Genomic DNA, 15,764 nt, shown 5'->3' on the forward strand with positions numbered 1-15,764 from the left:
ATTAAAGAGCGACCACGCAAGAGATGGCTGCTCGCACGGCATGCACTTGCCTTCTGGTTAGAATTCACGAACTTTTGAACAGATCTTGTGAGTTAGATGTTCCTGTTTAAATTACCGGTGATTGTATTGACATAATTGGGTTTAAAATGAAATTATTAGATATCTTAGTGATGTAAGGAACTCACGAATGTGTGTTAAATACAAAAGCACAATTCTTTAGAGGATAATTGGCTGAATTTTATTTATATCTATTAATTGTAGATATAAATACTATTAAATATAACTCTTTAAAGTTAGTGTGTATTATTGTATTTTTGTTGAACTGTAAAACGGACCTTAATTCGCAAAGAATTAGCTATTAAATATATTTTATTACATAAAGCACCTTTAAAGTAGCAAGTAGACGGCTAGAGAAATGGGATCTCTAGTTGTGTCAAAATCAAGGACTTGCATTAAGTATCTCTGCACATCATGGGTTGTCAACCCCTTGTATTTCAGGCCTGCTTTGGCTTGTTTACCACAACAAAACCTTGTGCATGCTGTCAGGTTCATCATAAATCCACACACACAATATTACAGCACAAAAGGAGACAAACAAGCACACAGCCGGGTTTCCAAAGAAAAAGGGTTCACTCCCAGAACGAGACCTGCATTCCCCAATTCAGTATTCACTGCTGGAACGGCCAGAAGAACTGCTGAATATATGAAAAAGAGAGCTGGGGCGGATACAGAAGAGCTGTCAAATAATACATCCACGAGAGGAAGAGGATCTGTAAAAGTTGCTCTTCCTGATCATCCGCTGACCGCATCCGAATGGGCAAAGTTCAAAGAGAGTTCCTCCAAACCTGAACGCTTCGAGATGCAAATGATGGAAGGACTGCTGGCCACTAATGCAGACATCAACATCGCCAAATCTCTCTTGGTCTACGTGGTTCAGGACAAGGGCACCCTTTCCTATGAACTCCTTTTGAGATATCTCACGCTGTGTGTCACGGGTGGCCACCACTCGGAGGTGTTTGACACTTACGACATCATGAAAACTTGCTTTAAAACTCTCGACACGGGCGCTTCATCCCTGTTTATTAAAGGTTTCGGTCAAACTGAACGCTGGAGGGAGGCGCTTGTGGTGTTGGAGGGGATGAAGAAGGCCCTCCTTCCATCTCCTCGTAACTATAGTGATGCCATCGCGGGGGCGGCACTTCATGGTGACATCGAGACGAGCTGGATGCTGTACAATGAGCTCCTGGAACTGGGTCTCGTCCCTAATCAGGACACCTGGCAGTGTCTGTTTCAGAGCGGCATCACCCAGCGAGGACAGGAGGACAAGCTCTTTTCTGTTCTTTCATATATGAGAGATAATCAGATCTACCCGGAGGAGCCGCTGATTCAAACTATCAAAGCTTGGTTTGAGAGGTAAATATAGAAAAAAAAATGATTACATCATATAAATGTATATCATATAAATATTTGATTGAACTGTTTTATTTTCTCCATCTCCACAGTTTCCCGGAAAAGAAATGGAGTGGGAAGTTCTCATACGTGGCCCCCAGGTACTAATTTCAGTTTTCATTTTCAGGTAAAAATATTGTCAATTTCGACTTTTATTAACTGATTATTTGGTGTGGAAATATCTTGTGCTTTAGTGGAGAGTGCAAAAATTGCAAGGCATCACTTGAATCCATTCAGCTGACTGAGGAAGAGTATGCTGAGCTGAAGGACAAAGTGATGAAGAAAGTCATAGAAGGAAGTGACGTCTTCAAGAAAACCACCCCAGAGGTCTGTCTCCAACATTATCATTAGCTAATGATAGATAGATAGATAGATAGATAGATAGATAGATAGATAGATAGATAGATAGATAGATAGATAGATAGATAGATAGATAGATAGATCAAATGAACATTAAACCAGTGTTGTTATACCAGTATTTAGCTAAAACTACACTAAAACTAATAATACTCTTTTTATCTGTTAATGAAGCTGGAAATGTATTATAAATACTATACGAAAAATATAAACTTAAGTGCTTGATTGTCTAAAACTAAAGCTGAAATAAAAATAAATTATAGCTAAATATAACTTAAAAAAAAGAATAGCAATTATAAAAGCACATAATAGAATGACTAAATCTTGAACTAAAATGACAATGATAACGGGAAATATAAAAATAAAAGGCAATTCAAAATATTAATAAATACTATACTTACACAATATATTATTTGTATTGTTAAATATTTGTATAATATATGTTTTTATAAATCTCAATTTCTGTTAGAAGAATTTATTAGCATAATAATATACATGTTCCAAATAATTGTAAGGGTCTTAAAACTTGAATCTTTATGCAAACATTTTTTTATCTTTTTGAATTTCTGGTGAACTGTGACCTGGGTGCGTTTTATGAAATTCACCTTTATAAGTTTGAGTTTTATTTTAAGGTAAAGGTTTTATTATGTAGTTCTGTTTCACTCCACTAGATGGCGAAAGCGTCCTATACACCCTGTATTCACATTTCTACATGACTGATTAAACATGTTATATACATGTTACACGTTATATATTACCTAATCTTCAAATGCCTTTAGATTATGTTCTCCTTAAAAATAATAAAACAATACAGATACCGACTAAAAACTAAAGCTATTTTCTGTGTTGCACCAAATAGGTTGCAACTTCAGGACAGACAAGTTTGGTAGTCGTCCCGAATTAGAAGATGTTCCATGCAGTTTTGAGCTCCATCTTAAATGGAGTCTGCCCCTGAATTAGATGATGGTGTTGTCCGGTGGGCTGCTTTTTTCAGGCCTTGGGGTCTATAGATGTCATAAGCATGTGATCCTGTCTAGTTCCACATTTAGATATGATGCAGGGGCTTTCCAACACATGTTCCTTCATGTGTCTGTCCGGTCCCCGTTTAGAAAGCCCATGAATACAGTCCAACCGAAGACACAAGGTCACAAGGCGTGCAACTCCTCTGAAATTCCATTCCCCAGAGAGAACAGTCGTGTTTGTTTGCAAACACCATTCTCACGGTTAGGAAACGCATTCAATTTCCAAGCTCAGAAAGGAACATTTTTATACAGTACATCTTGGAAAAACAAAATACTCAGTATAGCCATAAACGCTCTCTAATTTGGTCGTGCACATGATTGATGCTGAGACATGTGTACTGCCTATGTGCTTTTTGCTGTCGTTAAGCGCAACACAATGGGCTTTCACATTTCAGCCCTCAAAAGCCTCTCACATGAGTGACCCTGGAAAGTCCCGGCCTGCCTCTCTGCAGCACTGCATGGACTCCAGCCCCTCGCCATCGCTACAGCACCGCCTTATGAAGTGAAACCAGTGCAAGACAGTTAAAACACCCCCAGTCAAAACTCTGCAGAGGCATTTAAAAACCCCTAGACAATCATTTTGCCTTTAAAGGGAAAAAATGTGGTGCTTTTGGGTGGTTGATGTGAACTGTGTCCTACTCTGTGACAAATTAATAAACCTTTAAAATATTGCATATTTATTTGACATGACCTAATAGTAACTGTGAGATTGCATGGAATATTTGTGCTTTAAAACAAGAAAAAAAAAAAAAAGTATATATATATGTATGTATATGTATTATTACAATTTAAAATATATTATTACAATTTAAAATATATTATTACAAATCTAAAATATATGTATTATTACTATTTAAAATATATGTATTATTACTATTTAAAATACGTTTTTTATTATATTTTGAAAGTAGTTTATTCCTGTGAAGGCAAAGATGAATATTCACTTCAGAAATCATTCTAATATTCTGATTTGCTTTGATGAATACAAACTTCAAAAGAACAGCATTTATTTGAAATGGACTGCCATTCTTTATTAATTTAGTGCATAATTGCGGAGTAAATAAAAAATAAAAATGACTTACTATAAACATTTGGATGGTAGTGTATTTAGAGGTAAAATGTTTTTTGATTCAATGTTTGTGTTAAATATAAATCATTGGTGTGAAAAAAAAAAAAAAAAAAACCTTTTACAGTTTTAGTTGTCAGTGGACTTTAAATGTGGCCAATGTGTTCTGTTAATGCACTATATGGTTATTAACAGGTTCAGAAATCAGTAAGTAAGTATAATATCAGATTAGCATATCAACCTTTTGCTAAAAAGGCCCTTTTTTAGTTTCCTTACAGTCAGTGGCCAGCAGTTTTTCAGGTCAAGTGTGAGCTTGGGGGAGCCTGTTTTTCCCGTTTCAAAAGCACCAAGCTTATAATAAGGAAAAGTACAGGACATGCAGATGCCTTTTCATTAATGTCTGCCGTGGGGCACGGTGTGGGTTACATGTACTCTAATTCATCTAATTTCTTTGTTCTCTTGGCAATTTTGTGTGTGGCTGCCTTTAATTTTATTGGAATTTCATGCATGCTTTGAACAAAACAGAACAGGTTCTGAGGATTTATCAAATGCTGTTAATTTGTTTTAAATGATTCAAGCTAAATCATGCAAGTGTACATTGTGTTAATAATCACTCGAGGCTGAAGGTGCATGTTTTAATTGTCATGGGCTATTGTGTATGTCCCCCCCCCAAAAATGAGATTGTGATCACTATAAAATCTGTTACAGATTTATTTGTGTATTCCCGACACACCCATTCTGTAGGTTCAGAGTTAGGCGCAGGGCGAGCTGGTACCATATGCACGTGACCTCTCGACACCATCAGGGAATCCCCTGTGTTTCTATTCCCACTCAATATAACCTCTCCATGGCCACGAGACGATGCGGAGCGAAACCAAAACACAATAAAAACACACTTACAATGCTAGATCTTTGTCTTCAACATCTCATTGCGTTGCACGTAGTTAAAACCAGGTGAAAATGCAGGTTTGGATTAAATTCATCAAAGTGCTGAAATTACTAACCCTACTCAATGCTGCAGAATTTTTTAAGAGTTGAACAACCGATCTCTAACCGCTAACCCCCACCAAAACCAAAAAGGAATTCCCCAAATATCCAGCTCCCCTTCCCCCTCTCTTTCTGTGGCGCTCACCCCTCCTCCAGTCATGCATCCTCTCACACACTAGATACTTGACACACACTTAACAGGATTTTTAGAATGCAAAGTAGCTGCACTTATTCGTTTTTGGTGTCTTGTTTTCACACATGGGTTGCAATCTTCAGTTTTTGCATATTAGTGCTTTGGAGCAGCGGAAATTGGAATTTTAGAAGAAAGAATTCTCACGCTTCAGGCAGAAATGAAAGCACTGGTTTCCAGCCACCTGGCAGTCCAGGAATACCTGTGGTTTTCACAAACATCGCTCTGTGTGTATTAAACAGAAGCTTGTGTATTAGCTGTTGGACTTGACCACATTGTTGTTTCCTCAGCTTTGAGGAAGAACTTGCACAGTTTTGCAGTTTACTCAGAACCGTGATACAGATATTTTTTCCTCTATTACAAAACTTCATTTACAGATGTCTTTAATCTGTTGGAGAATTGTCATCTCAGCTTGACTGCATTTTAATGCATAATACTTTTTCCGTCCTCTACATTTCAGAAGAAATGTACTTTTGTTCATTAGGAAAATGAAAACGACATGTGATTTGAGATGAATCAATGTGCCTGTTGAACTGGTTTACAGATTCCACAGAATGATTCATTTGTGAATTCGATGGATCTGATTCAGTGTTATTTTAGAGTTATTTATAAACTGCTAATTATTCCTTAAAACACAATTACTAATATGTTTTAAATGCTATTTCAGAGTCTTTTTACCTCACAATTTGATGTTTAATTTAGTGTTACTTGACATTTCTGCAATTATTTGCGAAATCAACTAGCTACTATTTATTTTTGTTATAATTTTTAAGAAATTTCAGTGATTCTATCGGAGCAAATCTTGAGTTAAGAGTTCACTTAAATTCACTGAGCTGATTAAATAAATTAATATGCAGCATTATTAACATTATTGCTTGCTTAATTGTGGATTATATGTATGCAAATACAATTGTTTTTTTTTTTGGACTAAATTAATGTCTGGTTAGTACTATTACTTATGTAATGTTTCAACAGAGTAAATGTATATAGTGTATAGTTTTTGTGTACTTTGACACTGATGAACTCTAGGCATGAGTGTGCATGACTTTGCTATCACACTTTGCTATCAAGCTAAAGTTAATGAATCAACAGCCGTTTGCTGCTCTGAGGCTCGAGGACAGACAGGTGAGGGAGTGACATGGCCCCAGTCCAGCTGGAAATTCCCTTGTTTTGTTTATATGTTGTCCCAAGGACAATTTGGGAGGTATTTCAACATCTTCTTAAACAACAACAAAGAAGGAGGAAGTTCTAGCTTTTTTTTTTTTTTTGGCCCTGCTATTCAAGGGGCCCATATATGCTCTTGTGTTATTCAGCGAAACACAACCTGATCACGTTTTTGAAGTTGAGCCAGGTGTGGTCAAGTTCTGTTTGAAGCTCTATTGTATGCCAGTAACGAATGCTTAAATATCCCTTAAGACAGATAGGAAAAGTCAAACATTGTTCAACAAAAGTTGTTTTTATACAATGCTCTGACAAAAAGAAGGTAGTATGTTCAGTTCTTGGCCAGTACTTGTCGGACTATCTGTGAAGACACTGCTTTATCTCTCTATTGAATGTTTTGCACTTATACTTCCTGTACATTCTTGTCTGCACATATCTCAGCTTTTTTTCATTAATCTGATATGTAGAGTTTCAGCCAGGATCACTTACAATGACACATCTGTTTGCTATAAGAGTCACCCGCCGGTCCTCGTGATTTTTTTTTTTGAAACAATAATCTTGTTTAAAGGTAAAATGTGTCATTTCTGTGTACTAGCATCACCGAATGGAAATGCAAATATAAAGATTGTTTCCTCAGCTGTTCCAGGAAGCTAAAATCCTAATTTAATGAATGTTATCCTCCTTTGCTTGCTTTGATAGTATTTTTATATATATATTATTATGACATTTATTAATATTTTGAATAAATCTTTATTCTTTTACTTTTTTAGTAATTTTTGTGCTTTTAATTTTTATTAGTTTTTAATTTTAATTTTATATTTTCCTTAGTACTTTATTCATTTTAAAACTGGTATTTATTACTGCAACTCAAATGTACTTGTTTAAATGTTATTGAATGTGCTTTTTTTCCCTCACAGCATTTCTAATTTCCATTTAACGTGTCCCTATTATTGATTTTTTTATTTTTATTACCTTTCATGCAGTGTGACACAGCTCTGAGTGAATGAAAAGATCCTGCAATTTTTTAATCTGAAAGTGCACCGTGTATAAAGTTATTGTCTCTCTAAAGAAAGTTGACTGGATCATTGAAATTAGTCATTTTTAAAACGAATCCCAAGCCATTTCATGTTAACGTCAACATGGAACATTAGCACATTGCCCACCCACTTGTTGGTCTTTTCGCGTTGCCCTATGTTCCATTCGGAAGGGCTCTTCCCTACGCCCTAATATCTTCAAAGGGGTTTACCCTTCAGAATGAGAATCGAAGGGTTGAAGGGTGTAGGGGACCAAACAACTGTTTTTTGTAGTGCCCTTCTGCATCATCATCATCACGTGCCCACACAGAGATGCAATAAAATCTGCGCAAAGGATCATATGAGCCCGAAGTGTCCACCAGTTGTAGCCTTCAAAATGCTTCATTTCGAACGGACCTTTAAAGTGGCCAGTTTTAAGCACTTCGGTTTGGAACGACCCTTCAATATCGCGGCCATGATTGTTTTCACTCCGAAGGGCCCTCTGGAGCCTGATATATCCCATTTGGAACGCACCTCTAGTCTGAATGAAAATGTAAATTCATTCTGTGCCACTAAGTGCCGCTTTTGGAGCGATAAAATAACGGTTTCCTGGTAACTCTGTACACAAAGCAGCACTATGCTCACAAGCAGAGAAAATTTATAAGAGACATGCCACTTCCACAATCCTCAATACAACTATATAAGGAAAACCCATGACAGCAAAGATGGCGGTTGTATGCACATGTCCCGCTACTCTCGCTGGAAAGCCAATCATCTGCTTTTAACAGTCAAGCCGGGAAACACTTAAGCCTATCGTCTGGTTCCACTGATGCGCACAATTGAGGAACCCTTGCGCATGCGTAGTAAAAGTGCCTTAGTGCCTTGCCTAAAAGGACTTTGTCACAAGTGGTTTATCAGCATTGTTGAGGGTAACGCATGACAAGTAATTGAGTTACGTAATCAGATTACTTTTTTCAAGTAACTAGTAAAGTAATGCATTACTTTTTAATTTACAAAAGAATATATAAAGTTGCTTTTTCAAATATGTAACGCAAGTTACTTTTTTTCTTTTGCAATTTATTGATTGACATCTCTCCTGTCCCCATGTCGACAGAAATCTGTTACTGTAGTTCTAAAATAAATATGAATATGCATTAATTCATCTCACTACTCACAGATTCAAAAATAATGCATCTCAGAAGGACACAAACCTGCAATAATTCAATGTTAAACAACACAAATATATTTTATGGATTTAATCCCATTCTGCAAACCAATGTCTTTGCTTCTGATCTTGGATGATCCAGTTGAACCATACTATTAATCAAAAATTAGAGAAACATGACAAACATTTGTAGTTGAAATTTCTTCTTCTGCATTCTACTGTACGTAAATTTAAATTTACTTTTCTCTTCAGCCAGAGGCATATTCATTTCACCTTTGGTGTGAAAAGGCTTTTATATTTGCCAAAAACTTTTATTTTTATTTTAAAAACAAACGAGCAAGCCCTGTCCAGATTTAAAAAGAAATGCAAAAGTAACGTAACAAATTATTTTCCATAATGTGTTTATTTATCAAGTAGCAAAATTAGTTACTTTTTTATGGAGTAAAGCAATATTGTAATGCATTACTTTTAAAAGTAACTTTCCCCAACACTGTTTATCAGGCATTACAGTATAGGCAATATGAATGAAATATGAGACCAATTGGACCAACCGCTGCAGATTAGCATCATGCAAAGGAGGGGTTTGGAAAAACTAAATCATTGAGCGAATCATTTGGAAGTCTTTGAATAAGTAAGGTAAAAAAATAAATGCATATTAAAAGACAATGAAATTTTTTGACCTTGCATGCATGTAAGCTTGCAGCTGGGGACTCCCAAAACCAAAATATGAACCTTTCATTAACCATAATATAGAGACACTTTAAGTGTGAGTCTGTCATCTAATATTTGTTGTATTTCATATATTTGAATGTTTTTTAATAGTTGTAGTTAACCGTAACAACACTGGTTTGATATTAATTCTGTCCATTCTAAGAGCTAACTAATGTTTTCAGCTGTCCTTCCTGTCTTGTGCAACACTGGTTGCTTTTCTCTTGTGCAATGTGCTGCATAACACCAAAGTGAGGAAATTTACATAGAAAACCCCCATACATCCAGGTAACCGTCTGTTCCTTTAGTTGAAAAAAACTGAAGGACGGTTACTAGAGTGCACGTCTTCGCTGCCTTATGTTGTTGTTGTTTTTTTGCATGGAGTTTTAATCTCTGACTAGTTTTAGCATTAGAACACCATGGAAATACTGCAATGTTTGACTATATATCTACATTGCACTGCAAATTTGTAATTGTTTTTGCAATGGATATTGTTTACACCCTATATATAGATATATATATATATATATATATATATATATATATATAGAGCACCCATTTGACATTATATTAACTGTATCACCATATAACATGCTTGTTTGTGTTCTGTACAGGAGCTTAAAAGCTTTAAGAGTTTCGTGAAGCAGAGACCACCCTTTGATATTGTCATTGACGGTCTTAATGTGGCTAACACAACACCCAAAGCCACCCACTCTGAGACGGTAAGTGATGGTAACTTCACTGCTTTGGATGTTCCAAGACAGGGCTGATTTGTCTGTGACCTTTTAAATCACTTATTTGTCTAGACAGTCAACCTACTCTGATTTAATGCTTTAAAGCTGCCAAAAATATGTTTGTTTACCTTAATACTATAGTGTTCAACTGGTCAGAATAAATAAAAAAAACACATAAAACCAGAAGTAAGTGCCATATGTGCCACTAGGGAGCAATGCTAAGCATGGTTTTAATGCAGCAGAACAGGTTTAGGGAACAGTGCCAATTTCTCAAAGTTTCCAACCCGAAAGACCCCAAAAACAGTTTAACAAAACCCATGAAACCCACAGTTACTCATATTAAAAATTAGGGAAATTCAGTTTCCATGTAATGTTAAACAGAACGTGTTACACACCCTCCCTCCTACAAGGTAGTGTCAGTCCCAGACAGAAATGGCTTTAAAATTGGTTATGCTCCATTATAATAATACCTAAGGGATTTTTTGCCAACAAATAGGCTAATATTTTTAGATGAGTACCCATACCCACCACCCATTAACCGACAACCAGTGACTTTCAATGGCCTAGGACCATTGAGTAACATTAAAGAGACAGCTCATTCTGTCTTTATTTACTCACCTTCCACTTATTCCAAACCTGTATGAGTTTCTTTCGTCTGTTGAGCTCAAAAGAATATTATTTAAAGTTGTTGGTGACCAAAAAATTGGTGGTAGCCATTGACTTTCATTGCATTTTATCCAGTCAGTGGATCCCACAAACTCTTTGGTTACCAATATTGTTTAAAATATCTTCTTTTGAAACTCATACAGTTGAGTAAATAATAACCGAGTTTTCATTTTTCGATGAACTTTCCCTTTAAGGCAAGAGACCACAAGTAAAGAAAGTAAAATTTTAACTAACATTTTATAGCCTAAATAAACTTTATAGACTACAAAGAGGATTTTGTGCAATGGGAAGGTTCTCCAAAAGAACCATTTGAAAACCTTCATTTTTAAGAGCATAAATCCCCTTACTTCCCCAGTTAGGTAATCAAAGTTCATTAAGACAGTGACTTTGTATTACAAGCTTCTTGAAACTTTTTCAAACTCTTTGTGTCATTTTGTTGACGTATTGTATTTTTTACAGAGGGAATTTTGGATATCTATTTTTATCATTTAGTAAATCAGAAAATGATGGAAGCCTGTTTCCACCAGTGATTTTAAAAATAGAAAAGGTAATTGCAAGTTTTTATCTCACAATTCTAACTTTTTTTGCGCAATTGCGAGTTTTCATTTTAATACAGTGTTGCATAATACAAACTCGCAATTCTGAGGGGAAAAAAAATTAAAATAGCAAGATATAAAATTGCAGTTCTGAAAAAAGTCAGAATTTTGAGTTTATATCTCACAATTCTGACTTTATATAACACGCAATTGCGATCTCTCAATTCTGAAAAAAAAAGTTAGAATTGCAAGTTTGTATTACGCAATTCTGAGAAACAAAAAATCTGAATTATGTGATGATAATTTGAAGTTACTTTTGTTATTATTTTTCAGGGCTTTGTCCACAACTAGAATAAAAATCTAAATGTATATTAGAACTTATGACACAAACTATTTCCTCTGTAAAATCCTTAAGAATATACTGTTAATAGGAATAAAACGAGTACGTTTGCTGTAAATAAGTGTTACAGAAGTGGAGATTTCTTGCTTGGGGCATGAGAAGAAACTCATTTAAAGAAAACGGCCTTTAACCACAAATACAGTATTGTAATTGTAATGAAAGTGTAATAAAATTAACACTTAAATGTGTATTTAACACATTTTCTTTCCACGAGACTGAAAGAGGACAAATTATGGAAGCAAAATAGCCCAAAATAAATACATTTACCAGTGCATTATTATTTTATTTTATTTTTTATTCCTGTAGTGTTTTGCTTCAACAGATATGATAACATTAAGCTACAAATTCTGATGTAACACAAAGTCCCTTGACCTTCGACCAGATCCTTTTGCTTTCTGCCCACTCATCAATGGCTTCCATTTGAACGTCACACAGTCACACATTATTAACACGGACGCTCCCCATAGCAATTGTACACGGAGGCAGGGGATTTTACATTCATTTTGCTATGACTAACCCTGTATTTTAAGTCTGACATGTGCCTTTTGTGGGCAAGTTTATTTTTGGTGCTAACATTTACCCTACTTCCACGCTGACTGGCGCATTCATTGATATGCTAGAATTAACCGGATTTTTCTGCACACAGTCTGAGCAGGGTGTGAAAGGGAAATGAAGTGAATCTGTGGCCAAAGTAGGCCTATATGATTTGTTTACAGGCTAAGAAACCAGACTGTATGCAAGAAAGTGATTGTAAATTTACAAGACTAACATGCTGGAAGGAAGTGCATCTAGAAATTCTAAAGTAAAGGTGACTATAAACAGAGGTTAAGGGTGGATTGTAAAACAGTGTGCTACTGTACTGTGTGTGTACGGTGCTTTCCAGAGTGAAACAGCCCATCTGTGGCTCACCGTCCACTTCCTTATCATGAATTAGCAGAAAATGATCACACCTGCAATTCCACATTTAACACTTCCTCATGTCTGAAATAGCAAAAGAAAGGATACAAGAGAAACTGGAATTCATTGGGACTCACTTTGCATATTCAAACTGTAGATATCATTACAGTTATCAAAATTTTCGTGAGGAATATATTTAGAAAGATAAGACAATGCAGCTGGTCTATGCAATGGTGTTATGCATGCATATGTACACACACACGCACACATATATATAGCATTTATTTTTATAACTGTTTTTTTTTTAGATATCTGTGCAATGTATCTATACTGTTATTACAACTAAAATATTTTTCTGATCTAACTTTTCACAATAATTGCATTGTTTTCTAACCAACTGGTTCAAAATTGAATGTTTTGCTGGATTTGCTGGAAAAGTAATCTTTAAAAATAGTATTTTATTATACTACTGTTTTTAATTTTATTTTAATAATTTTATTTTATTTCATGTTATATGTAATATAAAAAAATTATTTTTTTTGCACTACTGTTCTAGATTGTCTACTCATTAACATATTGTTAATATAAAAATAAAACATCCATCTAAAAATGAAACGTAAATTAGTCACAACTTCCTGGTGATAGACTTTTGTTACTGCTGGAAGTAAAATTACAACAATATATATATAAAAAATTATCATATTATAAATAATTAGACCTGTCTTATGAATAGTTCATGCAAGTATGGAGTGTTAAATATGAAAATCTACATACAAAGACCCTTGGATATTTTTAGAAAACAGTTGTAACCTTTACTGCCTGTACTTTGTATGGGGGGTATTGGAAAAACAACTTCCTGTGTAATCAGGAAACTCCCCCTCCTGGTTTGTGCGTAAGTGGGTGGTACAGAAGTAGGTTAAAACAATGTGAGCAAGAATAATTTCCCTACAGCTGATCTGCTAAAGGTCCTAAATTCATCGGTAATGCCGAGGGAAATTCCTCCAAAAAAAGTAATGAGTTGCAGCTTATTTCATAGAGAACCATCTGAATGAACCGAGGTCTCTCATTCATTAAAGAAATCATGAATGACCTCATTCATGTCTAATATCTAAACAGAAATGGTAAAAAGGTCACCGAGAGTGTGAATTATCTCTGCAGTTGCTGGCAGTTGTGTCGGAGCTGGAACAGCAGGGACTGAACATCCTGGTCCTTGGCAGGAAGCACATGCTACAACCTTCCCGGAATTGGGATAGACAAAACATGAACAAGATCAAGCAGAAAGCCCACTGCTTCTTCACCGAGAACATGTTAGTATGACCCCACTTTCCTCAATCATGTAATGCACAAGCTTTTCCAAAACCTAGTAAGCTGCCTACATAGGCTGCATTTTATGCTAATTGGAATATCATAATAGAAGTTAAGCAACACACTAACATCCCACTCTATAAATTTTGCATTTGTTAGCTACTAGACAGAGGTCTGGAATAATTAAGATTTTAATGCTTTTAATAGAACTCCCTTATGGTCACTAATGCTGCTTTTCTTTGATAAAAATACTGGTAATATTATTACAAAATAAAAGGAACTGTTTTCTGTTTTAATATATTTTAAAATATAATTTATTCCTGTGATTTTTCATCATCATTACTCACCATTACTTCATAATCATTACTGTTTCATCAACAGTCTTCTGTGTCACATGATGCTTCAGAAATCATTCAAATTTGCTGCTTAGGACCCATGTATAAAACATTTTTGATTTTTTTTTTATAATATTTTGTTTTGTTTTGTTTTATTATTTTTTTAAATGCTTAATATTTTGTGGAAACCATTATATACTACCAATCAAATGTTTTGAGTAAGAAAGAATTAAAAGAAAATAAATAAATAAATACTTTTATTTAGTATGGATGCATTGACCAAAAGTGACAGTAAAGACATTTATAATAATACAAAATATTTCTATTTTAAACAAATGCTGTTCTTTTGAACTTTGTATTCATCAGAGAATCCTTAAATAAGGTTTCCACAAAAATATTAAGATCATCATTAATATTGATGAATAAGAAGAACCATTAATAATTGAGCAAAAATAAAAAAATTATAATAACTGAACACCAATTCAGCATATTAGAATGATTACTGAAGAAATAAATTGAAATAAAAACAATTACCTTCAAACGAAAACAATTCTTATAAATTGTAATATTTCACAATGATGCTTTTACTGTATTTTTATTGTATCTTGGTTAGCATAAGAGACTTATTTCAGAAACATTATTTTCATACTTATTTCCTAACATATGAACAGTTGTGTGTATGTGTTTGTTTTGTAACAGTTTTGTAATGTGTATAGTGAAGCATGTACCAATCCCTTCCCTTCTCTGCGCAAGTCAATATAAACCCATAATGATTTCATTCACCAAGTATGAAAGGTATTTTTGATAGAGTACTCTGATTTTCTTGGATGGCTGCCACAGATCTGAGGACGACCCGTTCCTGCTGTATGCTGCTTTGCACTCTGGCGTTCACTGTAACTTTCTTAGTCGTGATCTGATGAGAGATCACAAAGCTTGCTTGTCAGACAGTGCAACCAGACGCCTCTTCTTCAAGTGGCAACGTGGCCATCAGTTGGTGATCAGTCATTACGTCCCAGGAAACAGAGTTCGATTTCAGGTAGGTGTATGAATGGAGAGATCTTCTATAATCAGGATTATGAGGATGACTGTTGGCTTTGCTCTGTGTGTTCTAGAGGATCTCAGCTTATGACACCATCATTCAGAGGTCTGGCAGCTCCTGGCACATTCCTTATGATGAGAATAGAGGAGATAGAGCCACATATGAGGTTCCTCAGAAATGGCTCTGCCTCACTCAGGAACACTGAGGCTGGAGTTAACTACTCGTGTACTTGCTGAGAAATATTAAATAAACAATGCTTTGCAAAATGTCCATTTGTGTTTTTTCTAATGCTTTTATGTATAAACACACTCACACACATAAATGTGTTTGTAATATAAATAAATATGTGTATGTATTTATAAATACGTAATAAATAAACACAGTACACATGCATATATTATGTAACCAAAAACTATTATTTTGGATGTGATTAATCGTTTGACCGCACTAATAAGACTTTTCTTTTTTTAAATCTACTATATAAATTGTAAATTTCTGTTGATTTTATTGCACATCTACTGTTATATTATTTAATGACAGGAACAGTTGTAGATGATGTAATGTTGACTGCTTCTTGTCTTCTTGCATCATGTAAAAAATAAATAATAAAATCCTCAGAGGCCCATATTTTTAAAGCACAAGGGCCATATCTTTATATTATTATAAGGCTGTGAGTCTAAAGTACAGTTGCATAAATCCTTTTTTTTCACTAGCATATGTAGGTTTCTAGTTAA

At 34.9% G+C, this 15,764-nt stretch overlaps 1 protein-coding gene across 1 annotated transcript; it reads left to right on the plus strand.

The window, feature by feature from the left end:
• Positions 1–42: 42 nt before the first annotated feature.
• Positions 43–15,298, plus strand: LOC127976181 (mitochondrial ribonuclease P catalytic subunit). The gene is made up of 7 exons (XM_052580438.1): positions 43–1,413; positions 1,503–1,550; positions 1,644–1,776; positions 9,733–9,840; positions 13,510–13,658; positions 14,832–15,027; positions 15,104–15,298. The coding sequence occupies exons 1-7, from the start codon at positions 416–418 to the stop codon at positions 15,233–15,235; spliced, it is 1,764 nt and encodes a 587-aa protein (XP_052436398.1). The 5' UTR covers positions 43–415; the 3' UTR covers positions 15,236–15,298.
• The last annotated feature ends 466 nt before the right edge of the window (positions 15,299–15,764 follow it).

Source organism: Carassius gibelio, chromosome B17 (assembly GCF_023724105.1).
Source record: "Carassius gibelio isolate Cgi1373 ecotype wild population from Czech Republic chromosome B17, carGib1.2-hapl.c, whole genome shotgun sequence".
In the NCBI taxonomy this organism is placed as follows: Eukaryota; Metazoa; Chordata; class Actinopteri; order Cypriniformes; family Cyprinidae; genus Carassius; species Carassius gibelio.